At 44.7% G+C, this 16,006-nt stretch overlaps 1 protein-coding gene across 3 annotated transcripts; it reads left to right on the plus strand.

Moving 5' to 3' along the window:
* The first annotated feature begins 4,327 nt into the window (after positions 1–4,327).
* On the plus strand, positions 4,328–15,844 carry LOC309440392 (cytochrome P450 2H1-like). Of its 3 annotated transcripts, none has more exons than XM_082053994.1 (10): positions 4,328–4,513; positions 7,950–8,257; positions 9,658–9,820; positions 10,543–10,692; positions 12,280–12,440; positions 12,781–12,957; positions 13,389–13,530; positions 13,821–14,008; positions 14,348–14,489; positions 14,982–15,844. In XM_082053994.1, the coding sequence occupies exons 2-10, from the start codon at positions 8,078–8,080 to the stop codon at positions 15,161–15,163; spliced, it is 1,485 nt and encodes a 494-aa protein (XP_081910120.1). In that variant the 5' UTR covers positions 4,328–4,513; positions 7,950–8,077; the 3' UTR covers positions 15,164–15,844. The 3 variants fall into 3 exon arrangements, with proteins under 3 accessions (XP_081910120.1, XP_081910119.1, XP_081910118.1); XM_082053993.1 differs by having other exon boundaries at positions 7,953–8,257; XM_082053992.1 differs by lacking the exon at positions 4,328–4,513 and adding an exon at positions 5,000–5,031 and having other exon boundaries at positions 8,155–8,257.
* The last annotated feature ends 162 nt before the right edge of the window (positions 15,845–16,006 follow it).

Here is a 16,006-nt window from a genome sequence, read left to right on the forward strand (position 1 = left end):
AGGCAGGACTTCAACATTACTTGATCTATAGTTCCCCTCAAGTTCACTTGGATCAAATAATAAATCATAGTCTTTCCTTGATTGCCTGTGGTCTGAAGAGTCCATGTGCATTGAAAGGTTCAATGAAAAGGGTCATGGTACATAGAAGGGATTAAATGAGTTCATTACTTAAAATTTAACCAACCGATTTGTACTGGTAACTCAGACATACTTCTTCGCCAAGTCCTTGTGAAATATCAGCTAGGCATTGCAGTGTGTCAGGTTAGTTCTTATTTACACTTTGTTTTTATTCCAGAGGCTGGATCATCTGAGCTATTGAACACTAACAGAATTTATTGTACTGTACTACATGTGTGTCACTGTGTATCTTTGGCCTGGGCACTGCTGGGGGATTTCCTTCAATGTGAGTGACAGTCACATAGGAAGAAGGCAAGAGTATGGGCCCGCAGGTTGTTTTATATTTAATTTTCAATTTCTCTTTGAAATGTCATGTATTTCATACCTCGAGAGAGAGGAAAACAAATCATAGCTGGTGGTCTCCTCTTTCACTATTCTGAACAGATTTAAGCCAAAGGATACGGGACATCTTATTGTATCACTCTAGGGGTTTCTTGCCTGATACACAGGAAATTGCTGTAGCCTGTCTTTCTACACAATGAACAGGGCCGCGGCATCACCATAGTGAAGAATCCTCCTCCACCACCATCTTCTTGCTGAAACAGTCCAGTGCTGGTTGTGCCACTGTGGTGGGATCATTTCATAGGGCTGTTCTGTTTCCTTGCTTTTCTCCTTGAACTTCCCAAATCACTCTGCTAATTTTGTGCTACTTCCTCTGGCAGGACTGAAATCATAGTGAAGCCGTACATTATATCAGTCGACGTTAGCATCAGGTGTTGTTTTCTTCAGCTTTTAAAACATGATTTCTCATCTGCCTTTCTTATCACTGTAGTTACTTGAAAGCACTAAGTGTAGCCAAAGATTTTGTTCCTTGATGATTGATGAATTTCTCTTCAATATTAAATTGACAGCTGGGGTATTTTTTTCATCATTATATTTCCTCATTATGTGCACTGTTTTCAGTAAATATACTCTATCTCCAGTTATGTTTTCTTTATCTTTTTCTTTATCTTTTGTAATGATGACAATTTTGCCTCTGGTTAAGGCCCTAGCCCAAGTTTCAATAGGTCTGCCCTGTGGTGATGACATCTCTGTTGGGCACATCTCATGAAGTTGCCCCTTCACTTCTCCACTTCGCAGGGCATGGACCTTTGGGATGACCTGCTGTGCACCATGGTGGTTCTGCAGCTGGTTCCAGAGGAGCTCCACTGCCTGTGCAGCCACCTGGGACCAGCAGCCCTGCTAAGCTCAGCCACCTTCTTGGTAATTGGACAGACTTCACTCCTGTGCCTCTCTTTTACCATGGGACACTGGGACAGACCTTTCCCTTTTCCTGACATTTTTTTCTGCCTGGAATGAGGAAGGGTCTCTTCTTTCTTAATGCTGATCATAGTCTAGAGCTAATCATCTTGGCTTTATTCAAAGACGATGGGTTAGAGCAGCAATGGAGTGATTTACTGTTGGTGGAGTCACAGTACAGGTCACAGGAACGCTGTTAGCAGCTTAATTTCCTCACCCTTTTGGAGACTAAAGTGTTGATTTGCTGAGTCTTGCAAACATCTGATGAACTTCATTGACTTAATCCTTTTCAGCTCAGTTATGTTCATGTGAGTTCACACGCAGTGACGACAGCACCGCTCCTGCAGCCTGGGTTGAGGATAGACCAGCTTTTGTTTACTTCCGTTCTGTCTTTGGTATCTCCAGACAACCCTCCATGCAGGTCCTGGCCTACACCTCAGCCACATCAAGCTCTGGCTTGTTCACAGCACACAGCCCATGTTCTCTTTCTTCCAAAAACTCTCCACAACTCCCCCTTTTTCTTTTTGGACAAGTCAGGCTTGATTAACTTTGTGTTCTAATCCCTCTTTGATACGTGATAAAGAACAACTTATACATAACATATCAATTACGACAACGATCTGTTAGGGAATGGCTTAAGGACAAAGGACATGGGTCTACAGAGCAGTTGTACGAGCAGAGCCTGTTCTGAAAACCTTAGTATAAGTAGCAAAACTAGGCCGCAGTGGAGACTACTGACTCATCAGCAGAGTTGGCAAGGGCACTGCGACCTTGGCAGAGTTTCATAGATAATTTTAAGAAAACATGCATAGCTAGTGAGCCGCAAGTAGGAGGACCATGCAAATGTAATCGTTAGAGCTTAAGCCAATTAGTGAGTGACAAGTAGGCATAATTATTGTAGACTCTATAAGTATGCGCTGTTTGAACTAATAAAGGGAACTATGCTTTATCACTCACATTGAGTCATCTCAGCTTGTTCCTCCGCCGCTCAAAACGATCAACATAAACAATGCACTTTGCAATAAACCCTTAATCCACCCCCCTAGGCCAGCCAATTCGTTAAACTTTCTAAACCAAAAATCAATCGGTTTGATTTCCTGTGGCTCTGGCCCTACGGGAAGGCGATCATCCCAATTATCATAGTCTTCAAACCATGCGCTAATATTTTTTCCTCTTAGCAAACTTGAGGTATTCCATTGCTGTTTGAATATCGCAACGGATTGATTAAACAAATTCCAAGAACTTTGATTTAACAAACGGTGTGCTGGGCGTTCAGAAGGTAGTGGTGTTTAAAGACCTTCCTAACACTACCCATACATTTTGACAAGGATCAAAAGCAGTTCTTAACAAAAACCCAGGAACTAGATCGCCTTTTGAGAGAATGAAAAGGATACAAATTTTCCTCACGCTTAACACTTTATCATCAAGACGTACTTATATAACTATATCACACATACATGTCTCCGCTAAATTAATGCAAGGGTTACGCTTCACTCTGTGTCCTCCGAAGGTTCTGTTGCAGGAAGTCGATTCGGTTGAACGTGCTTCAACTCCAGCTTTACTGCTCGGCTTGGAACTCACAAAGGACCTTGATCTGTGGAGAGACACATATACCCTCTACCATTAACAATAACAGGTACCGGTCCCTTCCACATTCCAGTGGTGGGATCGCTGAACTGCTGCCACTGCTGGTTGGATTGTAGATGAGTCTTGCTGGCTAACTTGTTGAAGAGATCTCTGCATGACCCCTTCGAAAGCGGCAGCCATCACTTCCGCATTTTGCTGTTCTTCTGTCCTGGCTACTTGCGTCAGCGTTTGTTCTACTGAAGATCCTGGTGGCAGAGTTGCTAATATTTGTTTGGTCTTTGAATGTGCATTATCGAAGGCTAGCAACTGAAACATTTGGTTTTTCATTTCTTCTGATAAATCTGGGTTTTGCATTATTCCTTCATGTAGCCGGTCAATAAAATGCGTGAAATTTTCTGTAGTACCTCAGCGTATTCCACTGAATGAGGGAGCTAAGGGTCCTGGTAAAGTTAAGAAAGCATCTAGAGCAAGCTGTGCAGCTTTCTGGTGAACTTCAGCAATAAATCGCAGCTGAACTTCTATTGTAGCGTACTGTCCGCAACCTGTATAGGCATCGGGTACCACGTTGGTTAATGGGTCATTTGGACTGGCGTGCTTGGCTGTTTCTTGCTGCGCTCGTTGATACCAGGCCAATTCCCGCAGGAGGAATTGCGCTGGAGTTAGTAACTAGCGCATTAAATTTTGGCAGTCCATGGGACACAATAAGTCGGCGGTAAAAATCCAATGCAGTATGTGTCTGGTAGCTTCTGAACGTATCCCATAGTTGGTGATTGTTTGTTTGGCTTGCTGTAAATTTTTCCATTCATGTGGTTCCCATGCCGCTGTCTGGGTGTTCGTATTTTGAATTACCGGTAGGGCTAATTTTGCTGGAGACCAATCCCCTTCTAGTATGGCATCTTTAGTGATCCCTGACCATCTGCCTGGTCGGGGCTGTGGCTGGTCAGTAGAATCTATGGGTACCTTTGGTTGCATTGTTTGTGGAAGGCAACCTGGTTTTTGATACTCGACTTGTCTCTTATTTTTCTCTACATCTGACAATCGCAAGTCAAGTTGTTCAAACTTACTGGTAATAACTTGCAGTAACTGCTCTACTCCCTGGGGTGAGTCCGATGATGTAGAAGCAAGCTCGCAAGGTGCTGCCACAGGCACTGCGGAGGTAAGTTGGGGGGCGGCCCCGGTCCCCACGCAGCGGTCTCGGAGGGGGCGGGGTCTGGCACGGGGTAAGGCGGAGGCGGAGCTGTAGGAGGAGGGCGGCACTCAGGGCCTCCCACATCCTGAGAGTCCCCTGCTTGCACTTCCGCTTTCTTCTCAGATTGCCCCAGAGACTCAGGAGGGGAAACTTCCGCTCTTTCGCCTGTGGAGGGCAGAGCGTCTAACTCTCGCCGCAGATGGCGATGGCGAGAGTATTGGCTGAGCCGGGACCCCTCGACCCCCTCGAGCGGCAGGCAGGCCCCACAGAGTAGACCACAGACGCTTCTTCTCTTTCGCCGGACAACTTTGATCAGCACAGGTCTGTTCGGGTGCAAGCGCTTTCGCAGCCGCCATTGCAGCACTTTGCTCTGCCTTCATAACTTTTAACGTCTCTAACACGTTTCTCCACAAATCTCTCAGAGCTTTGATTTCTTTCTCTTCTTCCCCTCTGACAGTCTTATCCCACATAGTGTCCCCCAATAATCTCCACTCCGCTGGGGAAAACAAAAGTGGAATTTCTTTAAAGTGTCCCCACTTCTGGGCTAATGTAATCAATGTGACTAACTTTTCCTGTGACGACTCGATACCTCTCTTAGAGAGAATACCCGTCAACAGTGCCGCAGCGGTCTCAAGTTCCATAATCTAATCAGTGCAGTCTTTTCAGTAGGAGCCGAGTGGCCAGCTCCTCTGGTGCTTGTCTTTTGTTACCAGACAAAGCACACTCTCCTACAACCCGGTTTGGCTCGGTCTTTTAATGAATGCTGGTTACCGCAGTAAATGGCACTCCGGAGATCTTACTTTTGCTAACCAGATGTGGAGAATGAAGAACTTTGCACGGTAAGTCTCTTTGAGTGCAACGGGCGGACCGGCGAGGACGGAGACTTGGGCTCAATATGAGTTCACAGTATCACAGTATGTTTGGGATTGGAAGGGACCTCGGAAGATCATCCAGTCCAATCCCCCTGCTGGAGCAGGAACGCGTAGGTGAGGTCGCACAGGAACATGTCCAGGTGGGTTTGAATGTCTCCAGAGAAGGAGACTCCACAACCCCCTGGGCAGCCTGTTCCAGTGCTCTGTCACCCTCACTGAGAAGAAGTTTTTTCTCAAATTTAAGTGGAACCTCTTGTGTTCCAGCTTGATCCCATTACCCCTTGTCCTATCATTGTTTGCCACCGAGAAGAGCCTGGCTCCGTCCTCGTGGCACTCACCCTTTATATATTTATAAACATTAATAAGGTCACCCCTCACTCTCCTCTTCTCCAAACTAAAGAGACCCAGCTCCCTCAGCCTTTCTTCATAAGGGAGATGCTCCGCTCCCTTAATCATCTTTGTTGCCCTGCGCTGGACCCTCTCCAGCAGTTCCCTGTCCTTCTGGGACTGAGGGGCCACATTCCAGTCATGTGAACTGTCCCACCATGTTTCTGTAATTGCCACCAGATCGTAATCTCCCGACCGAACATAGGATTCTAACTCCTCCTGCTTATTCCCCATGCTGCGTGCATTGGTGTACAGGCATTTCAGGGAGTGAGCAGAGAACACCCAGATAAAACTAATACCAGAGGCAATGTAGGCCCACTGATGAATGGGGTGGGTGCCCTGGTGGCAGAAGATACAGAGAAGGCAGAATTACTGAATGCCTTCTTTGTCTCTGTCTGCTCTGCTGGAGGCTGTCCTGGAGAGCCCTGTACCCCTGAGACCCCAGATGAAGCCAGGTCAATGGAGGAGTTTGCTTTAGTTGATGAGGACTGGGTTTGGGAGCAAATAAGTAGTCTGGACATCCATAAATCCGTGGGTCCAGATGGGATGCATCCGCGGGTGCTGAGGGAGCTGGCTGAAGTCATTGCTGGACCGCTCTCCATCATCTTTGCCAAGTCTTGGGAAACGGGAGAGGTGCCCGAGGATTGGAGAAAAGCAAATGTCACTCCAGTCTTCAAAAAGGGCAAGAAGGAGGACCCGGGTAATTATAGACCTGTCAGCCTCACCTCTGTCCCTGGGAAAGTAATGGAACAGCTTATCCTTGGTGCCATCTCAAGGCATATCAAGGATAAGAGGGTTATTAGGGGCAGTCAGCATGGCTTTACCAAGGGTAAGTCATGCTTGACCAACCTCATAGCCTTTTATGAGAATGTAACAAGGTGGATGGATGATGGCAGAGCGGTGGATGTGGTCTACCTTGACTTCAGTAAAGCCTTTGACACAGTCTCCCACAGCATCCTCACAGCTAAGTTGAGGAGGTGTGGTCTAGACAATAGAGTAGTGAGGTGGGTTGCAAACTGGTTTAAGGAGAGAAGCCAGAGAGTGGTAGTCAATGGTGCGGAGTCTAGTTGGAGGCCAGTATCTAGTGGAGTGCCTCAGGGGTCAGTACTGGGGCCAATATTATTCAATTATTAACGATTTAGACGAGGGAATAGAGTGCACTATCAGCAAGTTTGCTGATGACACTAAGCTGGGAGGAGTGGCTGACACGCCAGAAGGCTGTGCTGCCATCCAGCGGGACCTGGACAGGCTGAAGAGTTGGGCGGGGAATAACCTGATGAAATTTAACAAGGGAAAGTGTAGAGTCCTGCATCTGGGCAGGAACAACCCCAGGTTCCAGTATAGGTTGGGAAATTACATATTAGAGAGCAGTGTAGGGGAAGGGGACCTGGGGGTCCTGGTGGACAACAGGATGACCATGAGCCAGCACTGTGCCCTTGTGGCCAGGAAGGCCAATGGCATCCTGGGGTGTATTAGAAGAAGAGTGGTTAGTAGATCGAGAGAGGTCTTCCTTCCCCTCTACTCTGCCCTGGTGAGACCCCATCTGGAATATTGTGTCCAGTTCTGGGCCCCCCAGTTCCAGAAGGACAGGGAACTGCTGGAGAGGGTGCAGCGCAGGGCAACAAAGATGATTAAGGGAGTGGAGCATCTCCCTTATGAAGAAAGGCTGAGGGAGCTGGGTCTCTTTAGTTTGGAGAAGAGGAGAGTGAGGGGTGACCTTATTAATGTCCATTAATGTTCCATCCATGTCTGGATGTAGGAGTGATGGTGCAAGCAAAGACCTGCTTTTCCAGTGCATTGGGTTTCACAGCCGTTGTTCACCCTCAGGGCTGCTGATAGAGGAAGGCAACGCACCTCATCTGCAAAAGTAAAGGAAAATGCAAACAGCTTGAGTTTTTCCTTGATGACAATAAAAATGATGGTTCTCAACAATATGACCATCCCTCCCGACATGGCCCAGAAGGCCCCTCTCAGCTTCACCCATCTGACCACTTCTGGTTTTAAATACCCTTGGTCCACAGTATTCAGAGCAGTGCCATTGGACCAGAATTTGTTGCTGATAAAGGACATCATTAGGACCATGAGAGAATGTGGCCTCAAGTTCTTAACCAGTGGGTTCGTGCAGGAAAGAAAATGTCTTTTGCAGCCCATTACCATTAGCTGAGAGACAAATAAGAGATATATATAGAGAGAGAAAAGAATGCATTTTTGAGATATAAGGATATGTGCCTGGCTACTAGAAGGGCTGGCAGACATCAATCTATGCATGAGGGCAAACAGCAAGAGTTTAAGCACATACATAGCAGCTAGACCTTAAATATTTCTGCATTTTGAGTTTGTTTAACAGCATTAGAACATTACTTCTTTAGTCCTACTGGAATGATTACCCGACAAAACACAAGCTGGAGAGGTAAAATAATCAGTGTGCAAACAAGACGTTCATCCCTAGTTTATTCATTCTTATCTTGAACAGTTTAATAAGTAATCTCCTTTCTCAGCAGGAATAAGGAGGGACTATTGGCTGATTTCAGTCATGTGCTTTGATATGACAGCATATAAATAAGCAGGGATCTACAGATCCAACATCAGGCTCTTCTGACACTTGACTTCTCACCCTCAACCCACCATGGAGCTTCTGGGAACGACCACTATTTTCTTGTTGGTCTGCATCTCATGCCTTCTTCTCTTTACCACATGGAGAAGCACATCGCAAAAACAGAAGCAGCCTCCTGGTCCCATCACGCTCCCCATTGTTGGAAACATCTTCCAACTGAACCTGTCGAACTTGCCTGAAAGCTTGAAGAAGGTAAGGGGCTGTCTCCTTCTTTCTGTGTTGTCTCCACTGCATATGAATCAAAGTCTAGTGAAGACTGTCTCAGCTTAATTCACAAGCTCAAATTCCATTCACCAAATGTCTGATCAAACAGAAACAAAAGGTTTCCTAGAAATACATGCTTTTGAAGTCTATATATTGCAATAATCTATAAATCTAAGTCTACATCTAAGCATATATATATTGCAAGTCCAAGTAGAGATATTTGCAGTATTCATCCTAGTGATGTGTTCTGTGCTGACCTCACAGCAGTACTGCAATTTGCCGTGGATTTGCAATCAAGGCACTGATGTTATTGCAATATTCACTATCCTCCTCCTCTACCCAACTCCTCACTAAGCTGGCAACATGGCCTGGACCTTTTTTGGGTAGGACCCTGCTCCATTGTGCTGCCTCTGCTCCCCAGCAGATAGGTAGGATCTCTGGCACTAGAAGAAGCGAGTGAAGGGTTTGAAGCAAACAGGTTGGAGGTGAATTGTGCTGTCCATTCCCTCCCCTCCCCTGGCTGATGTCACCCATCTGTCAGACAAAACCTGTGTGCTGCAAGGCCTGGGAGGGGGTAGGTGGAGCGAGCTCGGCTGGTGTGTCTGTTCCTAGGGGGATTGTGAGGGGATTGGGACAGATGGGTGGGTATGGCAGGTGTCACTGGGTTCTGTAGAACAAACTTGTGGTGATGGCTGACATCACTGTGTGTGTCATCAGCCGCACACATACCCATACAAGCTCCTTTTTGCCCTGGTCCTTGTGAACACTGAGAATCATGAGAACCCTCTGCTTTGTTTCAGTCGTCTGGGTGATTCAGTTTCCCACAATAAAACACCTGGGACTATAGGTAGTTTGCTCTTCCAGACTGAGCAGGAGAAGAAGTGTTCCAGGTCACACCAAGACCCTTTCTGCAGTTGTAGCCAAAAGCAGATGCAAGGATGCACTGAGTCTCTGCTCATATACTCGCCCAACTGCCAGAGGTCTGTGGCCCAGAAGATTTTAGGGACAGCTGTGGTGTCTTTGTGCTCAAAATCCCTTTAGGCACTTGCCTGTGGATATAATTGCTTTTGAGCCTCTGTAAACTGTTACCCGCTGTGCTCTGTCGAAAGCCATTCCAGACTCTTTTTCCAGCCCTCCGAAGAACTATGTTATTTTCTGGGACTTGGACTTAACACCTCCCCTTTCCATTCATGTCCCCTAATTCTTGGACTATTTACTCTACCCCAGCTGTAATTCAGAGTTGAAAGATCTCTGCACTGCTGCTAATTTATGTCACATCTCAGCGGTGTTGGGACAGTGGCATCACCCCTCAGACTTCTTCCCTTCAAACTTCTTTTCATGTGATTAACATTCAGACATGTTGTTCTCTGTGTTCCTCTTTCCTACAGCTCAGCAAGGAGTATGGTTCTGTCTTCACCGTACATTTAGGCCCACAAAAGGTTGTGGTGCTGTATGGCTACGACGTGGTGAAAGAAGCTCTGATTGATCAGGGAGATGACTTTAGTGGAAGAGGCAATATACCACTATTTAAAAAACTCTTAAAAGAAACAGGTATGGCCCTGGTAGTGTGACTGTACAAAGCATACAAAGCAGTGGAGGAGGTAGATTTCATATACTACATTAATGCATTCAAATTAGCAGTAGAAAACTAAATGCCTAACTTATAACTTACTGGAGAAGAGTTTGTGGTCCCAGGTTGGTTTCACTGAGTCATTTTCTGTTTTCGGCATGCTCCAAATTACAGCTAACACTTTGTTCACTAAATGTGCCTCTAAGAACTTACGTGTTTTTCTCCCAGATAATACAGGCTGTCCCAGAAAGGGTCACATTCAAGATTAGGCCCTGAGGTTATTCACCAGGGCAGTTCCAGGGTGGCACATATCCTATTCCATGGTACTATGGTACAGCATCAATGATACTGTCAATAATTATATGCTGTTTGAGAGTGCATAGCAGAACATTTAAGCAGTTAGGTCAGTGCAAAGACCATGGGCTTGTGGCCGAGGTCAATTCAGTACTAACTTCTCATTTACATTATTGTACTTTTTCTTGTTCTGAGAAGAAACTCGTTTCTACTCAAAGTGCTGTGACATATGGATCAGACTTAACACCAGCAGAGTTGCAGAGAAGTTGCATTTCTGGGCATATAGCAATTGCAGTGTAACTTCACAAAGAGGTGGTTTTGTATCTTGAGCACTTACTGTGTAGCATCCCATTCAGGGGAAAAAAAAAATGGTTTCTCAATAGAGGTCTATTTTTCCTTCCTGTGTCAGGTGTTCTGACCAGCAATGGGGAGACCTGGAAGCAGCTCCGACGATTTACACTCACCACCCTGCGCGATTTTGGGATGGGGAAGAAGAGCATCGAGGAGCGAATCCAGGAGGAAGCTCATTTTCTGGTGGAGCGGATCAGGAACACACGTGGTAGGACATGGAGTTTGTGCGTGCTGGGAAACCCTGCATGTCTGCAATGAGACAATGAGGGGTGTAGGGCTCTTTCACCCAAACTATGACCCAAGAAATGGACATCTGGCTGCTGTTTCTGCTCCCTGCTCCAGTAGGCAAAGCTGTCACTGGGTGTGAGTCAGTCAAAGGCTCTGGGACATTAAGGAGGGATAAATATGGAAGATTGGTGTTGGAAAGCATCCTTTATCCTGTTCTGCTTGAGGAACAAGACAGGAAGTGGTAAAGGGAATGGCTTGGCCCCAAAGCTGAGGGTTTAGTGCAATTCAGCCATGGAGATGGGGCTGGACACTGCCACGTAACCTCCCAGTGTCAGTGGGGGCGTGCAATGGGAACAGGGACTATAAGCTGCGTTTGAAGGCAGAGCATGATGCATTTTCTCATAGTATATAAGACAATGTTACTTCCAAGCATTTCCCCTGAGAGTGGCACAGTACCAGCCCGGACCAGAGGCTTCCTTTCCACAGTGTGAGCTTATTCTGCCAAGGGGAAAAAGCAGGTGGATGTCAAAGGATGCTGAAGGGTCACTGGCTCCTATGAGCCACTAGAAGATTTAGTCTGGTTTCAGAGATAAACATTCCTGCTACAAAGCAGGGAAAACACTCTCACCTCCATTGCTCGCATCTTTTCACTAGCACGATAACACTGAGTTTCCTAAGTTCTGCTGCAAACCTTTATCTCTGCCTCACCTTGTTACAGCATCTTTTACTGTGTACTAAAAAGCTTTGCAAGCACAATACATACAGCCGAAAAGTATAAAGTCCTTATTTACTCTTAATGCAAATAAGAAACATTAATAGCTAGGACTAGTTATCTGCTAGGCTCAGCATGAACATACCAGCTCTGATGAGACATCTGCTGAGTCCTCAATGGCCAGGGAGGCATCAGTGCTGACAAGCTGCCATTTTCTGACTCCTTATTTTTCTTTTAGGATTTTAACCCTTTTCATGTTGTTGTTTCTCCTCTTGAAACCTTGAGATGAACTCTATCATTGCCTGCAATTAAACCTTTCCTCTCTTTCTTTTTGGGTCCAATCTCTTTTTTTTTTTCTCACACTGTAGTCCTCTTCGTAGAAGCTTATGTAGCTGTGCTATCAAACCTACACTTTGATCACAGGCATTGGAATCCCTAGGATAGGGTTACACATCTGAGGTTACGGTATTAGAGTTCACAAACAACTTGTGATAACCTAAAGACAGGGCTCAGGCAAAGTCCTTATGGTTTCACTGGGGTTTGGTGGGAATTGTTATCCAATTTCCAATAGGCAGGCAGTCTATAAGGGGGACAGGCATGTGTCAGTTGAAGAGGAACCAAGCCACTCAGACCAATGACCTGAGAACAGGACAAAAGAGACACTGAAACCATTCAAACAGGGAAGTTAGGTCACTTCACGCACAGAACAACAAATCAGACAAGCCCTTCACCATCCTTTCAAAGGACTCTCAAACTCTGGATCTCAAGAGGATGCAAAACTTCCCTGCAGTGTCAGAGAAGGGGATGATGCCTGAAATACTGAAAGCAAGATACCCTTTGTTGCTTTTGTTCCAGCACAGCCCTTCAACCCTGCCAACTTCCTAGTCCACGCTGTTTCCAACATCATCTGCTCCATCATCTTTGGGGATCGGTTTGACTATGAGGATGAAAAGTTTTTAACTTTAATTGACTTGGTGGATGAAAACAATGAGCTCCTGCCCTCTGTACAAGTACAGGTGTGTATAGTTTCATTCAAATAATAAACGTGTAAATGATTATAATAATGTCTTGATAAATACCTATCCATCTTCAAGTGGAGTAGATTTTAATAAATTTTTGAAGCCAAAAAGGCAGTTTATGTCCAAAGAACAATATCATTTCACAAGTTTCTGAAGTGGAGTCTATCCTTGAATAGAGTGAAACCAGAAAGTAAAATGCATTAAAATCCAGTTGAATAATACAGACCTACTCTTCCAAAAGTCTTCAGTTGCCCCATTTTAATAGATACAGCTAGGGGAACACTGTATTGTATCCACATTAATCAGAATGTGCTTTTCCATCATTTTATTCTTACAGCTATACAATTTCTTCCCAACTCTCATGGACTATTTACCTGGGCCTCATCAAAAAATGTTTGAAAATAGTGAAAAATTTTACGAATTTACTTTAGGAATCGTAGCAGAACACCAGCAAACCCTGGATCCCACTTGTCCTCGTGATTTTATTGATGCTTTTCTTAACAAAATGGAACAGGTAATGTAACAGCAAGAGATTTCTTGGATTATAACAAAACCAGAGCTTGAATCACAGCTTCTTTTCAGTTGTGGCAGGGCACAGGGCTTTTGCAAATTCAGAAGGGAACTTGCTTTTCTTGGCACATCAGCTTCATTCTAGCCTATTTTCTTATTAAGAATTTTTAAAGGCAGAATTAAGAGTACTACCTAAAGTTCAGAATGTTGAAGAGGAATCTGGTTGATGTAATTCAATGCTCCTCCCAGATTAAAAAAGGTTCATAATATTATGTAGTAAAAGAACCATAAATGCTGCTGTTCTGGAGAGTGAGTGTCATATTTTTGAAAATATATTAGATGTGTTTAAAAACATACATTGTGGGTACAGAAGATTCCTTTTTAAACAACAGCTTAACTTTGTCATTCTAAACATTCTTCCAAATCTTCCTCCAGGAGAAAGGGAACAGTCACTCAGAATTCACCACTGAGACCTTGAGCAGAACCACATTCGACTTGTTCCTTGCAGGAACAGAGACCACCAGCGTCACACTGAGACATGGACTTCTGATCCTCCAGAAATACCCAGAGATAGTAGGTAATAGAAAAGGAAATAACGAATTTAAACTTTTTAATAGGTCCTGGGATTCATTTGGACAGTTCCAGTCACTGCCCTACGTGGCAATTTTCCCCATCCCAAGGAAAAATATATTTGCAGTGTAGAAATGTCTATTAGTCTTGGTTACACTCACAGGGGAGAGATATCAGTAGTAAGTATAGTCATATATTCCTGCTGCTCTAAAAGCAAGTTTTGCGGTAGATATGGGGAGAGATTTAGGCAAAGAGATGGAGAACTTGTCCATTTAACACTTACTTCTCTCCTAACAGAGAGAATGCAAAAGGAGATTGACTGTGTGATTGGCCGAGACCGAAGCCCCTGCATGGCAGATCGGAGCCGGATGCCCTACACAGATGCTGTGGCCCATGAAATCCAGAGATTCATAGATTTGATTCCATTTAATGTCCCACGTAGCGTGATCAAAGACACCAAGTTCAGAGATTATTTTATCCCCAAGGTCTGTTCCACCATGTCTGAGAAACGTCATAATCTCTTGCGAACAATAACGCACACTATTCATTGTATGGTGTTTGATTTTCAAAAACAATTAAATGAGAAAAAGAGTTGGAATAATTTTGTTTGGCAAGGGATTCTGGAAGTTATTGAGCCTTTTCATCCTCTGTGTGAAGAGAAGATAGAGCTTTCTATTTTGTTCACATACATGTATTCATTAAATATTCATTTGAAGCTGGTTCAACTCTGACTACCCTTCTATTCAGCTCTGGGAACTTCTCAATGCTGCTTTGCTTTAGTATGTCTCCGATTTAATTTTCTTCTCTTCTCTTTCTTTACTCAGGACACTATTATAATCCCAATGCTGAGTTCTGTTTTATATGATAGCAAGGAATTTCCAAATCCAGAAAAATTTGACCCAGGACATTTCCTGAATGCAAATGGTACCTTTAGAAAGAGTGACTACTTCATGCCATTTTCTGCAGGTAAGACCTCTCTCTATTTCAGACCTTGGACTATTCTCTCCTAGAATCTCTCTGAAGATTTTAGTGCCTCCCTCACCACAGTCAGTACAGTGATGTCTGGTGATCTGTTATACTCGTCATTTCTGGGCAGCTCGAAGCCCTGTACTAGAGTCCCCATTGACTTCCTTGTTGAGCAATCACAGAAGCTACTCCAATGCACTCTTCAGGAAGAGATGTGGGAAGTGGGACTCAGCCAGGCAACTTGTCCCTCTGCAAAATTACCACCAAACAGCAGAACGTGAGAAAACGAAGCCTTCATATTGGCTTTGCCCACTAAGCACTCTCATTGTTCTGGACACTTAGCCCCTAGTTTCATTCATTTCCCTCCCCAAAATGCGGCAGCGCTGCCTCTCCATTCCGAGATGTATGAACTTTCATGGAGCAGTGGTTAAATATAAGTTACCAGCAAAATACTCCACTGTCACCTCACTTTTTATTATTTTTGGCTTGCAGGAAAACGCATCTGTGCAGGAGAAGGTCTGGCCCGGATGGAGATATTCATATTTTTAACGGCCATCCTGCAGAACTTTACCTTGAAGCCCACTGTGGGTCACAAGGACATTGATATTTCCCCTATAGCCAGTGTTCTGGGAAATATGCCCCGACCTTATGAGGTCTCTTTTCTTCCACGTTAGCCAAGTGAAGACAGTTGACAGCTCCCAAACTCACAAAATCTCTGCTTGAATGATAGTGATTTCCCAATCTGCTGAGATTGTAACATGCAAATCATTTGCTAGATACTTTCTGGAAGGAAAGGTGTTTAGGAAAGAAAATTGTCTGTTACTTTTACAGTCACCTCAGCCAGCTCTAGGCAGAGACAGAGTAGGCAATAGCATCCTGAAGGAGACAGCTCCCTGTGCAAAATCATACAGGCTCTCCTCTGCACTGACTCACCTACCTCAGGTTCCTGGCTGGCTCCTGACATCCCGACCTGTCAGGGAGTGTGGACCGGTGCTCGGAGAGCCCTGCTGCTGCTGGCCCTCTCACTTGATCCTCTCAGCACAGCAGGAACAGAGGCTTGTCCTTCAGGGTTTCCACAAATTTTGCTTGAGGTACCTCTGTCCTCTCTATTTTCAGCTCGTTTGTGACCAGTTTGTAAATGTAAGCATTAAACAGCGGGTTTTTTTTCTGTTAGAAAATGATCATCTACTGTATTCGTGCCCCACTACCTATTGTCTCCTCTGGTGGGGATGGAGTTTATCAAAGACTGGGCAGGTCCTCTCCTGTAAATTATAATGAATACTTGTGAAATCACAATTTATATTGCAAAATAAAGAAGTAGCACACAGATTGGTTGCTTTTTCTGAGATCCCAGAAGAACACCTGTTAGTCAAAAACCTGTCTCCACAAAGCTTATTCTCCCAAATGCCTTCCAGGTCTTGTATCTTTCAGACTGTTTCATTTCACTCATTTATGTGACGTATTATGGCCTGAAGACTGAGCTGGCCAATGACCTATAAAATTTCCATTCTCACTAA

The sequence above is a fragment of the Streptopelia decaocto genome, assembly GCF_964273445.1.
Source record: "Streptopelia decaocto genome assembly, chromosome: 5".
NCBI classification, from domain to species: Eukaryota; Metazoa; Chordata; class Aves; order Columbiformes; family Columbidae; genus Streptopelia; species Streptopelia decaocto.